The sequence below is a fragment of the Aedes aegypti genome, chromosome 2, assembly GCF_002204515.2.
Source record: "Aedes aegypti strain LVP_AGWG chromosome 2, AaegL5.0 Primary Assembly, whole genome shotgun sequence".
In the NCBI taxonomy this organism is placed as follows: domain Eukaryota; kingdom Metazoa; phylum Arthropoda; class Insecta; order Diptera; family Culicidae; genus Aedes; species Aedes aegypti.
In genome coordinates this window covers 82716530-82736754 of record NC_035108.1, presented here as the reverse complement: position 1 = coordinate 82736754, position 20225 = coordinate 82716530, and the positions used below count along the sequence as shown (strand labels likewise).

Sequence of the window (20225 nt, the reverse complement as noted above, 5' to 3'; positions counted from 1 at the left end):
CGGAAAAATCGTGACACCACTGTGCTCGAGTCATTTCGCATTCGGGTTTGAAAAAACGTTGCGAAGAAGAAGATTACAGTTTTGAAGAGCCGTGACATTTTTTTTGTTTTGAACGGTCATGGATTGCTTTGGATTTTGATGGTCGTGTAGAAAAATGTGAATGTCGTGATGGTAAATGTTTGCTACAGTACATTTCTCATCCCTGCTATGGGGCAAGTGTGCCACCCATATGGGGCAAGACGGCCACCATATGAAAATCGTATATAATTCCACTTGTAATGAAATTTTCTTTATTTCCTATTAATAATACTTACAAAGCAGACGCTAATCGATAATAAAAACAAGAATTTAGTTTACCGTAATAAGGGGATGCTTTATAACAGGATTCAAAACATGCGTAACTCCCTATTACTCAATCCGAATAACTAAAATGGTTATTTTTGTCTCCATTCCATACAATATATGTATTACCCTTATATTACGGCGAATATGTATAATATTAGTCTAGATCAGCACTAAATAACGGTAAAATATTGATGTAGATATGTAAAACTGTACTTAATAAGCCGAAAAACGTATTGAATATTAAATATTCTGAGAAAAGATCACTTTAGGGGGCAAACATGTCAGTTATTCCCCTACTATACTTCACAAATTACTACTGGTGCCTCATTTTGGTTTATTATTATGATTCTGTTGAAGATGTTTACATTTTTATAAATTTCACTCCAACAATTTTTGTTTACTAAATAGGTGGCACACTTGCCCCAATAGGTATACATTTCAACCAAACTGGATTTCGTTGGTAAAACTAAATACTTTTTTGATTAAAATGCCACAATAACTTACACATTTAAATAGTTTCATGATGTACAGTACGTTAGAAAAATCTGTTAATAATTGACCTTTCACCATGCTATTTAGCAACAACAAAATCTTATAAAATTCCACTCAAATTTGGTTGTCTTAGCACAAGTCGCTGTAAATACGTGAAAAATAGAGCAATTTTCATCATATTTTGATCATTGTATTGTGAGCTATAAGGGGACATATTGTTAAGCTCAAAAAGAAAATATATATTGTAGTTTTTATAAAAAGCAGGGGTGGCACACTTGCCCCAAAGTCCGCTACTTGTCGTATAACTGTCGAGATAGAGCAATGATCGGTATGAATAAGAGCTGCCAACACCGCTCAAAAGTAGCTGAGTAGATTCGCCAGATTTGTTGGTAAAAGGATTGCTTAGAAGTTTTCGTTCGTATGTACAGCGCCTTTACTCAGCATAAAGCCGTATAAAGAGGGCCTAGAGAATGTTTACATTTGCACAAAATGTTAGTTGGGGTATTATCGAATTCCGGTCAGGTCGCGGATGCCTCCAAAAATATTCCGGACACTCATAATCTCCGAATTGTTCGGCCTGCCCAAAAAACGAGGAGACACCGAAGTACGTTATATTTGACTGGCTCAATTCAGGGATATACGAAACGAGATGTTGCCAGAAATCGCAGGCGTTATAAACCCGGTCAGCATCGTGCAGGAAATGTGCCTCTGTGGTGAACAAAGGGATTGCACAGATTAATTCATCTTTCAAAAGAGATGGTGTTCAGACCAGAAGACATCACACAGTGGCCGCATCCCATTCAAATGCTGGCCAAAAGTACGACTCTCGCTCAAAACATTAAAAAATGCAAATTATTTGAGAAAACATGATTTTTAGAGGTAATTTGATAGAAATAGTCGGTGAAACAGGGGCCCAGTTAGCCGTAGCGGTAAACGCGCAGCTATTCAGCAAGACCAAGCTGAGGGTCGTGGGTTCGAATCCCACCGATCGAGGATCTTTTCGGGTTGGAAATTTTCTCGACTTCCCAGGGCATAGAGTATCTTCGTACCTGCCACACGATATACACATGCAAAAATGGTCACTTGGCAAAGAAAGCACTCAGATAAGGCCGCACGGGACGTCATCATAATCACCCTATCCATTTGAAGAAGCAAATCTTAAGAACCACTCCATATATCGGTACGAAAAAGTATCACTATGATTCTATAAATGTAGTGCACAACCCAATTAATTTTCAGCTTTATCGGTTCACTAAAAATCGAGATTTGCTTCCACAAAGTTTTGATGATAATTGCTAGAGTGAGACAAAAGATAGGGAAAATAACACGGTCTCCCGTGTCCCCTTGATAACTGTGGAAGTGCTCATAAGAACACTAAGCTGAGAAGCAGGCTTTGTCCCAGTTGGGTCGTAACGCCAGAAAGAAGAAGAAGTCGGTGAAACAGAAAATCGATATTTCCGGTACATTTGATAGAATTAGTTTAAAATAGGACATTTTTTTTTAATTCAATCAATGAAATCCGTATCTAGATCAAAATCGAATGAAACGTCAATATTTCGATACCAATTTGAAGTTAAATATCGTGGGCAAGCTCGAGGTGGTTTTTGAATCTGTTCGGGAGCTTATAATGTAAAAACATGCGATATTTATAACAAGTATGATGGTCTAATGGGCTGATTCGCAGTGTAACTAAAACATTTTTTTTTCTTATCTTGGCACAAAAAAGCGCAAGTGAAGCCATAGTACATCGAATAGGTACTATAGAATATTTGCCACACATTGAGGGTTGAATAATCATTTTAGAGCGTTTCCTAAATATCTTGCACAACCTTTGAAAAAAAATGCCTTATTTTTGAAGGAGCTCTATGTTATACACTTCTTCACATTCTCAAATGGGCGCGCTGTACATTGTGATACCCTTTTTGGTGCGCCACATTTTTCTTCAGATGTGTCTCAAAGCGGTCTCATGCGCTCCGTCACATGTGCTGTTTAAAAGTCAGCGCAATAATTGAAGTGATGACAAAATTTTCCAACAAGAATCAAAATTGTAACTCTTGGATCGCGAGTCTTCAACCATATCACGTAGAAGACCATCTAGATACCTGCATGATGAGGTGATAATAGTTGTAGAGGCTCTTCGTTACTAAGCAGTTGTTTCACAGCTTGGATACCGATGGCTCGCTGTAGCGCCGAGCAGCGCATGAGACGAGTCTCCCCGGACCAAGATCACTTAGCACGCTTCGTTAGCCTCTAGCTAGCGCAATACACTGCGATTCCGATGAGCTGACAGACGGTTTAGTTGGAGACTCGTTAGTACATTTATGGGCTCCTGAGAAATATGTAGAATATGTAGCTCTAAGTGCAAGGCATTAGATAGCTGATGCCTCGCAATGGATATTGCGGAATGGGATTCCCGCTACTTTCCATCACAAAAATCATCAGAAAATATGCAAAAGAATCTCGGAAATAATTCATCGAATAATTTGCCAGATATTTACTAATATCTAGCAAGTAATTCGTTAGATATTTTGAAAGTAACTGCCAACATATTATCCCAAGGAAGGATCCTACTAAGATACCTAAATTCTCTTGCCAGGTATCTGGCATAGATAATCAAGAATCTTACAAAAAGCCTTTCATTGTCAGAATCTTGGAATTATGAATGTAGTTTACGAGAATGCACTGTTTCGTGCAGTTTACATCGTGTAACTGAATTCCTCCATCCCCAAAATCCCAAAATCCTAAATCCCCAACAACTCTTACCTCTGCAGCCACTTGGCGCTCTTGTCGTCCATCGGCGGGTACTGCCGGCCCTTCGATTTCCCCAGACACTTATTCTTATTCTCGTTCACAATCTGGCAGTAGAAGCCCTTCTTATTGTCGAACCTCAGGTGCTCACTATAGTCGAACGTCGGCGACAGTTTCAGGAAGCGCTGCAGCTCCATCATCACCTCGACCGGGTTCGACTTGAGCTGTTCGCCGTCGATGATGTGCAACTGCTGCTGCGGATAGTAGGCCAACCACCGCTCCAGGTGCTGGGCGTACTTGCCCGGGTTGAGACACCGGTTGCGCAGATCCCGTAGCGGTTTCGGTGCCGAGTCGCTCGCCATGATGACCTGGAAATAGGATGGTTTTATATTTGTGTTATGAGAATCGAGAGTCGCAATCAAACCTGATAGAAGCTGTAGTTGTTGGCGATCGGGTCGCCATGGGCCTTGATATGCTGGTACCATGAGTAGGCACGTTTCGCCGGCGAGATGAGAATCGTGACTAGTTTGGCATGGGGGAGTAGGGCGTGCGCTCGGCGAGGGACCAGTTCCCCGTCGAAATAGGTGGCTGATTTTTCGAACATGTACCGACCGTTGGTGCCGTTCGGTTGCACCGGGAAGAAATTCTGGTACCAATCCAGACCGCGGTAGTAGTTGTTACCGTTGAAGAACTGAATCTCTTCGAAGGTGTCCGGATTCGGGAGATTGCTGGCCACGGAGGGATGCAAACTCAGGAAGGTGTACAGGGCAGTGGTTCCGGTTTTCTGCGGTCCGATGACCAAGAATTTGGGCAGTGTGTCACAGCTCTTGTTGCGAGACCAGATTTTGATGTGGCGAGGATCGTCACACGGGTTACCCCAGATGGGGTCGGTTTCGTCCGGATGGAGTTTGAAATAGGTTTCGCCGAGCTGAAGCGGTGGGGCGGACGTTAGCTTGAGATTAGTCCAGCAGCGAAGGAATTTGATGACGGATTCGAAGGTGTAGAGTGCGAGACGATCGCTCCCATAGTTGGACATGTGGGTCATGAAGATATTTATGGGATTGTAAACGATGGTTTGGAAGAGTTCACCGCCTTGGATGGATTCGTCGAGCTTGTCGCGACCACCGGGATACCGATCTATGTACATGGTGTGAGTGAAGAGTCCGCATGTTTGACGAGGCAGGACCATGATGTTTCGGTGGATAAATCCTCGGCGAAGTCTTGCTGGCCGAAGGTGGGGATATTCCTCGGTGGACGTCACTTTGATATTCCAGACTTTCTTCCAGGCCATGTACAGGAGCTCGTGAGCCGGATAGACTCCAGAGTGATGTGGCGAAACCGAGTATCCAGAATCAGTTGGGATGCCTTTTTCTTTCGCAAAATCCTTGTTGAGAATCATGTCGTTCATCAATGTGGTCAGGTTGTCGTACAGATGCGGCTGCTGATGATTCCACATGTGAGAGAACCATGTAAAATGCTCCACATTCCGTAGCAGCATGTCATCCCCTAGATTTTCATCGTGAGTTCCGTGATGGAAGTACTTTCCAGAAAACCCTAAATTGAATCGAAATCCTGGAACCATACCACGTATCCGGTTTTGGGTAGCAATCAAAGCATGGACGTCATCTGGTTTCAGACGGGTGCCTTTTTCTCCAACGAAGATGTCATCGACATCGATCAGTATCCGTCGCTCAAGGTTCAAGCTTAGCTGACCATGACTCAAGTACGACAATGCATCCAGGAACAATAACCTATGCAACCAGAACTTCAAACCAGATCCGAACAACACCCTCTGGATTCCGTCAACCCGTCCATGATCTTGAATAACCGTTGTCAATGGCGGTTGAACTCCATCAGTTGGATAGTCCTGCGTATTCCTCTGGGCCCACTCCAGCGGTTCGTACGAACTGTGATTATGTTGGAAGACAGCCCAGTCCCCACCGGGCAGCGGTCCCCATGCAGTGTCTCCTGCTCTGGTCAACCTCAACACTGGCGAGCCTGGATTCAGACTAGCATCCCTCAGTCGGAGATTCGTATGTACAAACAGTGGAAATCCACGAAGTTGTGCTCCCACCAGAGTTTCTTCGCTTGGCGCCACAAACCCAATGATCCCCACCGAATAGTCACGACAGTACTTATCCAATAGCTGCCTGTTCCAGTTGTCCATCTGCAGATACTTTTCCAGATTCTCGAACACTATCACCCCGTACCGGCCCTTGTCCTGGATGGTCAACACCGGAACGCTCTTACCGGCCACTTCCACTTTGTATCTGTGAAAACGAGAAGAAAATTTGAAAATCATTAGCGATAAAACGACAAAGTCCTACTACTAACGGTCACGAAGTTCATTCTGACCTCACTCAATTAACAATGTAATAAATCAAAAGTTTTCCATTATAGGGGCCAGAGGCCATACGTCTTCCAAGAGGGCAAGGTAACGAACCGCACACACTATCTTTTGATTGCTTCCTCCACCACCTTTAGAAGGTTCGAACCGATGATGATGGTGGTGGCCACAGGGAATCGGTTGGCCTTCCCTCAGATAGCAGAGTCTAGGTTCGATTGGAAGAAAGTTTTCCGAGTTGATTCGCCCAAACTACATCATAACTGTGGTGGCGGTCGGCAGGATGTTCCTTTCGGAAACTTATGCTTAGTCTTTGGACCCAAAAGATGAATAGCAAAAGGGCAAACTTGTGAGCTTTGTGGCCAAGTGGCGAACTGTCGGTATTTCGCACGCTCACAGTCAGCTTTCCTGTTCGGAGTTTCGATTTCCAACGGGCAAGAGCAATTTATCGGGTGCGTGACTTTTGATTCGGAGAGGTTAGTTTGTTCTGTGCTATGCCATTCTGATTCATGCTTGTACCGCACTGGAATGATTGATCAAATAATTTAACTTGTGTCACTATTGAGCTGAGTATTATTTATTCATGCTTTAGTGCTTAGAACAGATCAACTTATTGCAGATAGATCCTTTGGGTTTCATACAAAAACTTGTACTCCGGCCTCTATTTTGTAGTTGTCCAATTCCAAGTAACAGCACCAAAATTTGGTAAATTTTTTAATTCATTTTTTTCTATTGAGCTGAAATTTTGCACAGTTTTCCAGTTACATCTAAATCGTCATTTTCCGATATCAAATCTTCAAGTTGAGTTAGTCGTGACTTTTCAAAAGGGTGTATGTGAAAATGGTTCAAAAATATTCAAAAAGCTGCACAGCAAAAACGGTTCGTTCGATTGTTAGACAACTAAGGAAACAAAGTTAGACAACTAAATAAAGATTCCAAAAAAATACACACAGTAAAAAAAAAACATTTTTTTTTGCATTAAAAAACATAATTTTTGACACAAAAACTCAAATATCTCAAAACCCTATCGGGATACCAACGTAATTTTTTGAGGGAAAACGGTCCATTATATTAGCTTTCTACCATAAAAATTTGGTGATGGTAAACCAATAAACAAAAAAGTTATGACATTTCAAACATGTCACTATTTTCACATTTAGTAGAAAAAAAATTTTTTTTTTCGGTGTAAATTATTACGGGAACCGCAGTTTGTTGCTGATTTTATTGTTAAGGGCCTTGCGTGAATTAAACAAGTCGTTTTCATGTATTCATTAGTATTATGTATATTATATGTATAAATATTATGTATATGTATAAATATTATATGTATATGTATATATGTATAAATTAAAATGAATTAACAGATTACACGAAAATAATTTTTTTTTACCAGGATATTTTTTTTAGAGTATGATTGATGAGTTTCTAAATGTTATATATAAACTTTAAAAGTTTTGGATTTGGGTATGCGTTATGAGATCATGAAAACATTTTATTAATACTTATTTATTTATTTATTGTTATTCAATTTTTTTACAATATCGAACACTTTTGCATCATTATCAGTACAGTTCGAGTATAGTTTTGCTTTAATTTTATTTTCTGACAATGGAATGAAACAGTGAAATTTTAGGGTTCCTTGGATCGTTTTCGCGTTATTATATTGCTCGCTGAGCTCTGATGCCGTTAATTCGTACTCTTCAGTAGTAGAAAAACAAAATGATAATTTTGTTAAATCTTCTTCTTTTCTGCGATTCGCCCAATCAAATAGTTCTTTTGCAGTTTTAATTGGATGCTCACGTTCTTTGGCTAAACTTGCTCTTGTGGCCATGCGCTTTATGGTTCCTCCAATAGCATCACAAGGACCTTTGCCATGTGACGTAGCAAAGAAATGCCATTCTGCATCAATTCCGTACTTTGATTTAAATTGACATAGGCTCGAAAAATTCTTACGGTTTTTGTACTGCGATGCTGCTCCATCAGACATGAAATATATCTTTCTGATTTCTTTATCCTTATCAACGCGTGAAAAGTTAATCATTTTGGCAATGAACAAATTTACAGATACTGAGTCGTGTCTTAAATCTTCGGAAATTACAATAAAACTAAAATGTTCAATTTGCGTACTTCCATTGAAATAAATAACGAATGGATGAATTGTAGCTTGTTGTACGTTCCAGTGATGGGACTGCACTTCATCTTGCAATACAAAGCTATAGTTTTCAGAAAAATCACAAATGACTAAAAATTCACCATCTTGTAATGTATTTTTCGTATTTTTTAAAAAGCGGGATTGCTCTGTTTTAATAAAGTCGTGAGGAATTAAACTTTCTAATTTCAAGCAAAAAAATAACACAAACTCATCTACAGGTTTTACAATAGTTTCTAGGTCACACCTATCCGTGGTCACCCATTGCTCAAATGATAACTGATCAATATAATTTTCTTCAAACTCAGCGAATAAAGTATTTTCCAATGATGAAGAATCTGGACAATCCGAACAAGTTCGTAGATAGCAATTTGATGTTGTATTTTCACACAAAAGACTACCAGTTAACATTTTAATATCCTTTGATAAATTGATTCTTTTCAAACTATGTAAGATTAGGTTAATATTTTCGTGTGTTGTGCACACACAAACATTATGTGTTCCTGAATTGGATAGAAGCTTGCATTGCCTTGGACGAAGGCTTGCAAATGAGGAAAAACCTACCTTAATATTTTCGTTAATTTCCTTGAAGCGTGTATACGCTTCTTTCAAAGTAGTCATCATTAATCGTTTTTGGATTGCTTGACGCTTTCCATCTTTTTTTACAGATACATAATCTTTTTGGCCAGGCATAGCTCTACTTACTTCATCGTCTTCAAAATATTGAATTATTTTTTCTATCGTCTCATCTGTTAATGAAGTACTCGACCTAGCATTTTTGGTTGCAAGACAGTTATTTTTGAATTGTTTTGCCTCTTTTGCTGTATTTCTATTGGTTTTGAACTCATCAATGGCGTCTTGAATAGACCACGAGCTTGGCAGCATCGACAAAATCAATAACTTTTCTTTCCTTGTCGTGGCTAGATTCGAGAACCTTTCCTTCATATTCATAATTACCTCATCGTAGTCTGTATTTTCCACATCCTCAGGTCCTAATTTGAAGAGGTTTCTTCGTACAGCTTCGTTGATTTCACGGTATTTTTTCTCGGGATAATTGACGTAACCCATCTTCGTCCATTTAATCGGAGTCACTTTTATTCCAGCTATCCCTTCGTTGAAGCGTTCGATGTTGACCTTCTGGATGCACTCATCTTCTGATTGATTTGTTGAAACAGATGTCGCTGATGGTACCGTGGCAAGACTATCTGCACTTGGTACTTCTGGTAACTCCTCAGTTGTTGTCGGTGCATCTAGTAATTCCTCAGTTTTTGTTGTTTTCGAACTTCCTGCAACCTGATCCACCGATGATGTACAGATTGCCCGTTTGTCAACGTTTAAACGGCAGGACGTACAAATGCGTAAATTTGTATTCAATGTAGACATTGGAGCATAACCAGCCGCTTTCAGTTTATCTATGGTGCTTTCGGTGAGATTTAGTAGCTCTTTCGAACACTTTTTTTCTGCAAACAGCCTGCAACAGTTGAGAAAGCGACTACTCATGTTGCTCGTTAGATTTTAATAAACAAAATCACTTTTAAGTTTTTACTGACTAGTTTGGTGTCGTTTGCTTGACTGAAGAAAAATTTTACAATTAAATCTTTTATAACCATAGTGGTAGTATATTTTTAGCTTTTTCGTGAGTATGTTCATGGTATGTACCTATCATGTTTTTGATGTTGTTGAAGTTACTCGCTTTCTCCCAAATATGATTAACAAAGTCTATTCTCTACCAAGGCGGGTCTATACCCAGGTGTAATCAGATTTTAACTTTGTGGAGAAAACCAGCGCCGAGAAAACCGACTTGCTTTACGTATACTAGATCACCTGGGTATAGACCCGCCTTGTTCTCTACGAGGTAAACTTTTTGCAGGTAAACTAGTCGTATACCTGTATAGAAAACTTTTTTTGTAGCTTTTGTCTTCAATATTAGATTTCTTATAGGTTTCTTTTATCAAAAGGTTTCAACACTATTGAGAGAATTTTTCTTCAGTTACGTACAATAAAAAATATGACACTATCAAGACTTTAGATCACAACACTGGATCGCGTCTAACTTTCTAATAGATGCTATAATAGTTATGAATAATTAAATAAAATATCATGAAAACAACTTGTTAACCTCATGTGGTACCCTTAACAAAAAATTCAGCAACAAACTGCGGTCCTAAAAAAAATTAACAATGAAAAAAAAAATTTTTTTCACTAAGTGTCAAATTTGTGAAATATTTGAAATGTCATAACTTTTTTTATTATTGGCTTACCATCACCAAATTTTTATGGTAGATAGCTAATATAATGGACCGTTTTCGAAAAATTACGTTGGTATTCCGATAGGGTTTTGAGATATTTGAGTTTTTGTGACAAAAATGATGTTTTTTAATGCAAAAAAAAAATTTTTTACTGTGTGTATTTTTTTTGGAATCTTTATTTAGTTGTCTAACTTTGTTTCTTTAGTTGTCTAACAATCGAACGAACCGTTTTTGCTGTGCAGCTTTTTGAATATTTTTGAACCATTTTCATATACACCCTTTTGAAAGGTTAGTCGTGACTCAACTTGAAGATTTGATATCGGAAAATGACGATTTAGATGGAACTGAAAAACTGTGCAAAGTTTCAGATATTTTTGAAATGGTCGATCAGAATCGACTTGCATGCCTCCGTGGAATCCCTCAGTTTTAACATCTGCAAATTATTATATCAATTCAGGTAAAAACTAAGTAGGTTGCAGATAAAAACAGAGGCAAGCTTAATTACTTTGGTGCTGATGAGGTAATCGGTGAAAAAGATGCTTTATAGAAAGCTTGAAATCATAGGCCCATATACGGGTTTCAATAACACTGCTAGTGCATGACGGCTCATCATAGTAGCATGTTCGAAAGAACTTGAAACGATTGAGAACCAGAACTACAGGTCTAAATTCTTGATGTAGGTGGATGTTTGTGATGGCTATGGCCATGGTCATCATGTAAAGAACAAACAGACAACGCTGTATCATGTCAGCACCAAGGAGGCAGCCCCTTCAGTACGATGTAGGTAAAGTAACCCTGGTTAAGTGGCCTATCGAAGACTCTTCACCAGCCAAAAAATGCAAAAGTAGAATAAGCCTTTTCATGCGACAGATCCGCCTATGCATTTGTTTCCATCAGTGGAGGACCGGTGCTAACACGGGCCTGTCATTTTCATAGAAGAAATGTCAAATTGTTTCCCGATCAGCTGATTTGAAACGTCAAGTGAATAGGCCTATAGGCGGAAATATAAGAAATATAAGTAATAGAACGCTAGTGGCGCTGTTATCACAAAACAGAATTATTTTATTAATACTTACTATTGAACTTTTTGATTGTTTGTTTAGTGCCATGTTGTATAGAATGTTTTATTATGGTTGAAAAATTTGATTTGACACTTATAGACCCGGTACTCAAGCTGTCAGAGCGTGGCAAACTAGATGTTAGTCACACGAACAGTCGCGACATTAGCATTCTACGGCTAATGCTTCTACTATCGCAACAGATCCGACAACGAATAAAGGACAATTATTGGAAAGTCGGTTTTTGGAATGTGAGAACTTTGAATGAACCCGCGCGTCTTGGGCTTCTGACTCGTGAACTGCGAAATGCCGGCGTGTACGTGGCAGCTATATAGGAAATACGCAGGTCTGAAACCGAAGAACGTGAATTCCGAGTGGTAGTTTGCATCGCCAGCACTCCAAGTACTCCATTCAAGTATCACATCTACTACAGCGGCCGTGACAGAGCAGAACGAGGAGTTGGCTTTATAGTGATTAGGAAGCAGATAAAGCGGAAACTGGTAAGCGACCGAATCTGTGTGTTGATAATGAAAAGCAAGTTCTTCAACTACAGCCTGATCAGCATACATATGCGCCAACGAATTATAAGCCCGATGATATGAAGGATGAGTTCTATGAGAGCCTAGATAAGGCCTACGGAGTGTGCCTAAAACAAGATATCAAGATAGTCATCAGCAACGCAAATGCGCAGATCAGGAAAAAAGACTTTATTGGACCCGTCATTGGAACGAAAAGCCTTCATTTTGTTACCAGAGAGCATGGCCTGCGGCTTGTAACCTTCAAGGCTGCTAGAGGAATGGCAATTAGCAGTACTGCAAGAATATCCGCAAACACACCTGGCGAAACCCGAGTGTCGATGCCTGCTACCAAATAGGCCACGTACTGGTTGATGGGCGACATTTCTCAGATGTCATGGTTTTAGGACCTATCGAGGCCCTAATATCGACTCGGATTATTATCGCGCGGTTATCCAGCGTCACGAGTTCCAGAACTAACAGAACGATGCCCTTGAATTCCCAACGCTTGTCGACTGATGAGAGCAGTTGGGAAAAATCAATTTCTGAAGATGTCAGCTGCCTGTGGGACCCTATCCACGATGCTGTGATAACAACGGTACAATGGTACAGGTCAACGACGAAGACGAAACGACTGGGGTTCGATGAAGAATGCTCGAGAGTGACAGACGTGAAAAATGTCGCCAAAAGCCGTATGCTGACAGAACAGAGAGCGATACAGGGCTGTGAGAGCCGAAGAAGAGCAAATCCACCGCAGAAAGAAAAGGCAACGCGAAGAAAGTATGGTAACCAAGGATGGAAAAAAAATCGCCTCTAGCGACTAACAACATAGTATTTGAATGGTCTAAGAGGGCCGTTGCTCTTGCAAAAGCATGATTCGAACAGCTCATCACGCGTGCATAGTAAGGATAAATGGAGCATCCGATGTACTGTTTGTCGGATGTTGTTACAAGTCGCGATTAACATGAATCAGAACGCGTTCACGGCATAATTTTTCACTCAGATCATACCCGATACGCATTTGAATCTTAAATGACATACCACAAGGCAGATCGCGGAATAAAAACGTAAAAATCCCCCAAAAGTTATGACTTTGTTTTGCGAACAATTGATCGTTAGCACACATGCCGAGCGATTCATTTTTCGCAGAGCGGAGTTTGTTGTTAGGACTTGACGACTAATGATTAATCGTTGTTGCTATGATCGCACGATAAAGAACAACCGCGATGCATTGTTTATTTTGTCATGATCACTAGATTTCCATCCTTGATGGTAACTGAAGCTCAAGATAGTATGAACCTGAATTATATGTGACGATTTTATGAAACGGCTTGCGGCACAATACCGTACCAGTACCCGCCATGTGCAATGACCAAGAAGGGAATTTGCTGACCGATAAAACGGCAGTGGCTTCAACTACGAACATGGAAATGTAGCGAAAAACAGGATGAACATTGAAAGCTGTGGACTCACCAACCATAGGAGGCTATCAGAGAGCTGAAGAACTGTAAGACTGCTGGAAAGTACAAGGTCTCGGTCAACCTTCTCAAGCAGGGAAGTGAGCAGCTTTACCAGTCGATCCACCGAGTACTTCTGAAGGTATGGGAAAACGAAGAAATGTCCACTGGCTGGTTGGATGGCCTCAAAGTTCAATCTACAAGAAGGGGCATAGGCTGGAGTAAGCCAATTACAGAGGAATTACCCTGCTGAATTCGGCGTTTAAAATAAGTACTGTCGCGCATCCTGTTTAACATATTGAGATCGCTCGATGAGTCGTTCGTCGGTTTTCCAGCGAAACTTATTAGGCTGATACGAGTTACGCTGGATGATTACACTCTTAAAAATAATGAAAATTACTGTGGACGTAATTCTAGTTGTGACTGAATGGCACATGATGTAAGTGATGGAACGACACAAAAACGTGGCCTTGAAGATGTATTTAACCAAAAATGTAATTTTACATGTTGAAGGACACGAAAACGATAGAAGTGTGAGCGACATTTCCAGAATCAGACATTAACGTATTTAAAATTCGACTCAAATTTACGTCATTTGGCTCGCTTCTTTTATGTGCATCCCAAAAGACGTAAATCACATGATTTTTTGGTACTGTGTAGGATTGCAAACGAGGTGTCAACCTCTTTTGTGACGTTAGACGGATTGAAGCAGGGAGACGCACTTTCGAATTTACTGTTCAACATTTCAATCGAGGGTCTGGCGTGCAGAAAAATGGCACTATCATCACACGTTCACACATGCTCCTTGGCTTTGCGGGCGATATTTATTGGAATCGATCACAGGTCAGTGGAGGTGGCCTTCTTGCGACAGGAGACAGCGAGAATATTACTTATCTATTGCGTCATTTCCTTGTCAGCGTTGGGGCTGCATGCTATTTCTGATGAAATTTCAAGAATGTATACAGTTTGTTCAATGCAGGTGCTCCTTTCACTCCATTCGCGAAACTGCTCCGACTACCACTAGCTTAAAACACCTGTCGAGCAAAACCCTACTTCAAATTGATCATTAATGTTCTTTGGAAGAGTGACTGCAAAAATTTGAATGAATGCCTAAACTGATTGATTTAGGTATTTATGAAAAATAACTCCTAGTAAGATATTTTAGAAATGTTTTGTTTTAAGTTCTTTAAAAAAACATTTCAATTATAAAGAAAATTTAAATAAGCTCCTTGTAAACTTGTGGGGAAGTCCTAGAAAACAAGTAGGGGGAACTTTTAAACGCAGCCTCAGAGGATATTTGGTTGAAAATTTGGAAGAATTCCTGAAAAATGCTTAGGGCAATGCTTAACTGCAGAAATTGCTTTGAAACTGCTTTTAAAGATTCTCATGAAACTTCTTCTGGCGTAAATCAGAGCTTCTTAATGAAAACTTCTTGTGTAACCTCGAAAAAAAAAAAATATTTTTCAATGATTTCCCACTTAATATTAGGCTGGGTACTTAGAATAATATAGTGTTAAAACGTTTGGAGAAATATTAAAAAGCTTCAAGTGGCATCCTTGAAAAAACAAAAAAAAAAAATCACGAAGGTATTGACAAATGCAAAATATTTTTGGTAAAGTACATTGAATAGTTCAGTAGAAATTTATCTAACAATCGAGGAATTTCTTAAAAAAATTTCTACGTCATTGGGAAATTCAGGGTTAATGTTTGGGAGTAATTCAAGAAAGAATTAAAAACAAATCATGGTACAATTCTCACATAAGCTGAGAAAACGCCCTAAAAGCCATTGGTAACCACGTGTGTAGCTCGTTGTTTCTGAGCAAAAGAATGAATAAGCATCTAAACCAACACTACTGGCAGGTAGAGAATGATCCTTTTTTTCACCATGGAGTTGTTAAATAACGTGTAGATCCATTTAAACTCTTAGAAACAACGAGCTACACACATGGTTACCAATGGCTTTTGGTACTTTGTAGTTGTACCTTTCACTTGCTTCTATCTTCCACTCTTAATTTATTACACTCAAACTGCAGTACTGACCCGATTTTGTCAGCCCCCGATTTTGTCAGCTTTTTGCCCCGATTTTGTCAGCCTATTTTAAATTTGTCAAAAAATTGTGATCGTTATGTTTTACCACGTTTACATTAAAGTTAATGATGATGTTTGATGTCATGCACGCATGGGCGTAGCCAGAGGAGGCAATGGCAATGCCTTTTATTAAAAACTAGTGGTCCCGGCAAACTTCGTCTTGCCATCAAGTAGGCTGTTGAAAAATGTCATGGAATCTCTCAAAATGACATATTAGTACTCCCCCGTTTTACCAAATTTTCCGACAACTTCCCTAGACTTTTTCGTCACACGAACACGTCGGAACCCTTCAAGAAGACAACAGTGAAAGAATTGTGCAAATTGGATGTCCCGTTCTGAAGTTATTTCGTGACATACAAACACCAATCCATTTTTATTTATATAGATAGATGAAAAAAATCGATATTACCAATATAAGGGGAGGGTGATAAAAAAAAATCTGGCTACGCCCATGTCCATTGCCCTCTTAGAAGTCCATGTAACACGTCAAAATTTGAAAAACAGGAACAAAATAAAATGACCCGATTTTGTCAGGTTCCCCATTTTGTCAGCCTAAAATTTATCGAGGGGCTGACAAAATCGGGTCCTTACGAACCAGAGACGGACAAGAAACCGTCAAGGGACGAATGACCTTCGGGTTAAAGTCCCTCTCAAACAACAACAACAACAAGAAACCGTAACCCTACGCTTCAATTCTTTCATCATTATAGCACAACTTTCTTTATGCCTGATACATAGGCAGTCTGCTACCCAAAAAGCAAGCCTCTCTGCCATAAAATAACCTTACCCCTAATTCAAAACAGGATCCTAATTAGTGCCTTGGAGTAGTTATTTACGAAAATAATAGACATTTTCATAAGAAAACTCTTAAGAAAGTTAAAAAAACGAGGAAAGTAAGAAGGAAGTTTAAAAGTTTAAAAATAAAACAAATCTGGAAGCAACTTTTAGAGAAATTTCAAGAGATTCTTCGAAATTTCAGAATAATAAAATCATGATGAAACAAATGAAAAAAAAGTTGTATAAAAAGAAAGAACTCCAGAAAGACCTCTAGACGCAATTTCAAAACAAAATCTTGAAAAATATATCATAATAAACTCAAAAACTTCTGAGGAAAAAATAGAAAAATTTAACATGATTGGAGAAAGATCTCGAAAGCAACTCTTGAAAAATTTCAGAAATACCAAAAATGTACGCCACTCGTTGCAGAAGTAGTCGTTGTGTACGTTGGATATTTGTACTACTAGCCACAAACTTATTAGAAATGAATGCACCAGCAGAAATAAATCCAAAAACGTACACATCTCATCCGATATGATTGTCAGTATGACTACCATATATCCAATCTATCTATGGCAGTTCTCTCTAGCAATTTTGTAGCACATTGCGTTGCCATCGATGATTCACTTCCATGGGAGCGCATGATAATATGTTGTATTAGCAGTGATCTATGAAACACAGCACATAATTAATTTCCGATAGTAGGTACAGTTTGGACCGTGTACTCAGAATCAGACCTTCCCATATGAAGTCTATTGCAGCGTTCGATTGTGGTGTGAAGCTGTCGTTTTGTATCAAATTCCGAATACTAGGTTTTCTTCACAAGATGTTAAATCGTACTATGATTCAAGTTCTCTACATTTAAAAGTTATGAAAATATCAATGCTTATCTCTGAAATCCACTGTTCGAAATATAAGTCATGTTCGGAGTGCGAGACAAAACGGCACGCGGTATTCATCTAATATGAAGAATAATGTACTTACGTTCGTCGAACTACACAAAACACAATGGTTTCGCTTAATGATCTTGGTAATGTTCAAACCGAGTGGTTCACATCTATCAGTGAATAGAACAACCTACTAACAGACCTAGCAAACTGTTATCAGAGCAATGAGGGGCAAAGGTTCATATCTAACTTTAAAAAAAAAACATATCTATTAACCCTCTAATATCCAAATTTTTATTTTCGTTCTAAGTATCATTTTCGCTATCTAAAATCGATCTAAACACGTTTTGGACAATGATTTTTTTTTCGCAAATTTATCAATTTTGGTTTTTGGTTTTTCTAATTTATATTTTTGAGCATCCCTTTCAAAAATTTAAGTAAAAAGTCAGTTCATGGCATGACAAAATGCTTAATTCTATATCTAGGGACTTTTCTTGAGATCTGACTAGACTCATCATTGACGTTAAAGGTTAAATTTTGCTAAATCTATTTGGAAAACTCAAAATTGGCGTTAGTCAGACAACTTAAATTGTTATGAAAGCGTAGGAAAAGGTTTTTATTTGAATCCATACAAATTTTACATCATTTAGGCGACTACAAGTCAGAATTAGTTTATTCAGTTTTCAAATTTTCGGAAACATAATCCAACTTTTATTCGTCAATGGCCTAAATCCGTCACTGTCTGCATAGTCAAGTTTCGCTCACATTTGCGCTCGGACCATGTGCAAATTGTTCGGTGATAAGGCATTAGCATTAGCAGCTTAGGTGGAAGCGTTTTGTCCCTGGGGAAGTTGACTAAGTTTGACAAGACGCCGCAAAGTGTGTCGTGCGGTTAGGGATGCCTTCTGTCACGTTCAACAATCCACCTCACGGGATGACGATAATGGAACCGCGTGGCTTTGCGAGCAGTCAGAATGCGGGCGGTTGACAGGTGGTTGTCTGGTTGTTGCACCAACAGACGTGTGCGTTTAACCAGATTGGATGTGTTTTGGAGCTGTCAGGACCAACAGACTGTCAAGACCTTTTAACGTTGAGGGGTTTACTGTAAGCGACAATCAGATTCAACGAAACTAACAATTAGATAATGGAAAAGGAGATTTAAATAGTATGAACTTAAGACCAATATGTGAAAACGCTATATGTACCGTCTTTTAGGTGTCATTGGACCAAACCATAATCTGAAATACAGTATCGGACAAACAAAATGTACCGAAGCCTTTTTCTCATACTAAACGATCGAATTCAGAGAGCTATATCTCTACCGTTTCTCAACCGATTCTTTTCATTTTTCTTTGATACACTACAAATTATTTCAATTTTTGATGTCTACTAAAACATTTGTGTAAAACCTATTGATTCAAAAGTTAGATATTTGGAATTTTGACAAAAGAAAAAAAATCACCAAGACAAAAAACGATGGCAGACAAATTACTCGTCGTATCTTTCTGGTGTCTTTAGAGGATTTAGTCCTTATCATTCAATGATCCAATGCGCTGAAGACATAAAGATTATTAGACGTGTAGTTTTTCTTATAAGAAATCAGGGAAAAATGAATCATTATTCATATTGAAATTTGTTTAACATTATTTATTCCCAATTCTATATGGCGCAATAACATAATGTGGCATCTGAGCCAAAATACATCTATTATCTTACAAGTGCTGCATAACCTTTGCGTGGAATGACCCTTATCCAAACGCAATAAATACCGATAATGATACACACCGAAGAAGCGTAGGAAGAAAGAGTCGGCACACAACATAAACGACGCAGAAAAGCGAAAAAAACGGAAGCAAAATGTAATTGAATTGTTTACAACAACGTGTCCATTAAGGGGACCACCTACAACATCTTGCGGTGGAGAAGACAGTAGCCATACGCCTTCGGATTATACGAACTTTGATGCACTACTTCCACTGCACTTCATCGTCTGTTGCGCCACGCCGAAGATTGTTCTCGCGTTGCTTGGTAGGCAACCATCTATGGTAGCGAAAGCAAAGTACTTCTTGTCTTACAACATATAACATACTCGACCCCGCAAGTACCTCAAGGTGGACATTAGGGTGCGGCTTATTTTTTGAAAGTTCTCAAAACGGTAACTGTACGGAATTCAATTCATTTCCCACAAACATTCACTTATTTAACTTTTTAATTCTTGGCAAATGAAAAAAAAAACCAGGTAAAGGCAATTTTAAAACCGGACAAAAATCCTGCAGAAGCTTCCAGCTACTGTCCATTCAGTTTGCTTTCCTCCATCAGTAAACTTTTTGAAAAGGTCGTATTGAACAGAATGATGGTCCACATAAACGAAAATTCAATTTTTGCCAATGAACAGTTCGGATTCCGACATGGACATTCGACCACTCAGCAAATTTTACGTGTAACACGATGAGATGGGTTTCGATAAATTGGTCAGATGAAGTTAAGTATCTAGGGCTCATGCAAGATAAGAATTTAACTTCCAAAAAACACATTGAGGGCATTCAAGCCAAACATAACAAATATGTAAAATATCTCTATCCCCTTATTAATAGAAAATCAAAACTTTATCTTAAGAACAAGCTTTTGATATTCAAACAAATTTTCAGGCCAGCCGAGTTGTATGTAGTACCAATATGGACTAGCTTTTGTAATACCAGGAAGAAAGCTTTGCAGAGAATTCAAAATAAAGTTTTGAAAATTATTCTGAAGTTTTCTAAGTTAAGTTAATCGAAAACGTGTTTTTTTTTCTCTTATTAGCAGGTGAAAAAATCTGAACTACTACGGAAAATGAAATGTAATAGGGTGTTTTATGTATTTTGGACAGAGCGTTACGCGTATATAATTTGGCCACCTCCATTTGATTTTGCCGTAAATGGCCAAATTATATACGCGTAACGGTCTGTCCAAAATGCTATGATCACCCTATATTGTTAACAAAATGTTTGTTTTACCAAAACAGGATGATAGTGTTATCTGATAACACAGAACACCTGAATATAAGAAATAAATGTAATGTTTGGAATAATACTAATAAAGAATTAAAAAAAAGAAAAAATATTTTTTGCCGATGAACA

The 20225-nt window shown here is 38.8% G+C and overlaps 1 protein-coding gene across 4 annotated transcripts in view; it reads right to left on the bottom strand.

Moving 5' to 3' along the window:
• LOC5576444 (bifunctional heparan sulfate N-deacetylase/N-sulfotransferase) overlaps positions 1-20225 on the bottom strand; it is a 653265-nt gene that overhangs the window by 6682 nt on the left and 626358 nt on the right. For all 4 annotated transcript variants that reach the window (XM_021841347.1, XM_021841346.1, XM_021841349.1 and 1 more), the window contains 2 exons: positions 4010-5855; positions 3601-3953 (listed from right to left, as the gene is read on the bottom strand). In XM_021841347.1, coding sequence (XP_021697039.1) covers positions 3601-3953; positions 4010-5855 — 2199 coding nt within the window. The remainder of the gene's footprint in view (positions 1-3600; positions 3954-4009; positions 5856-20225) is intronic.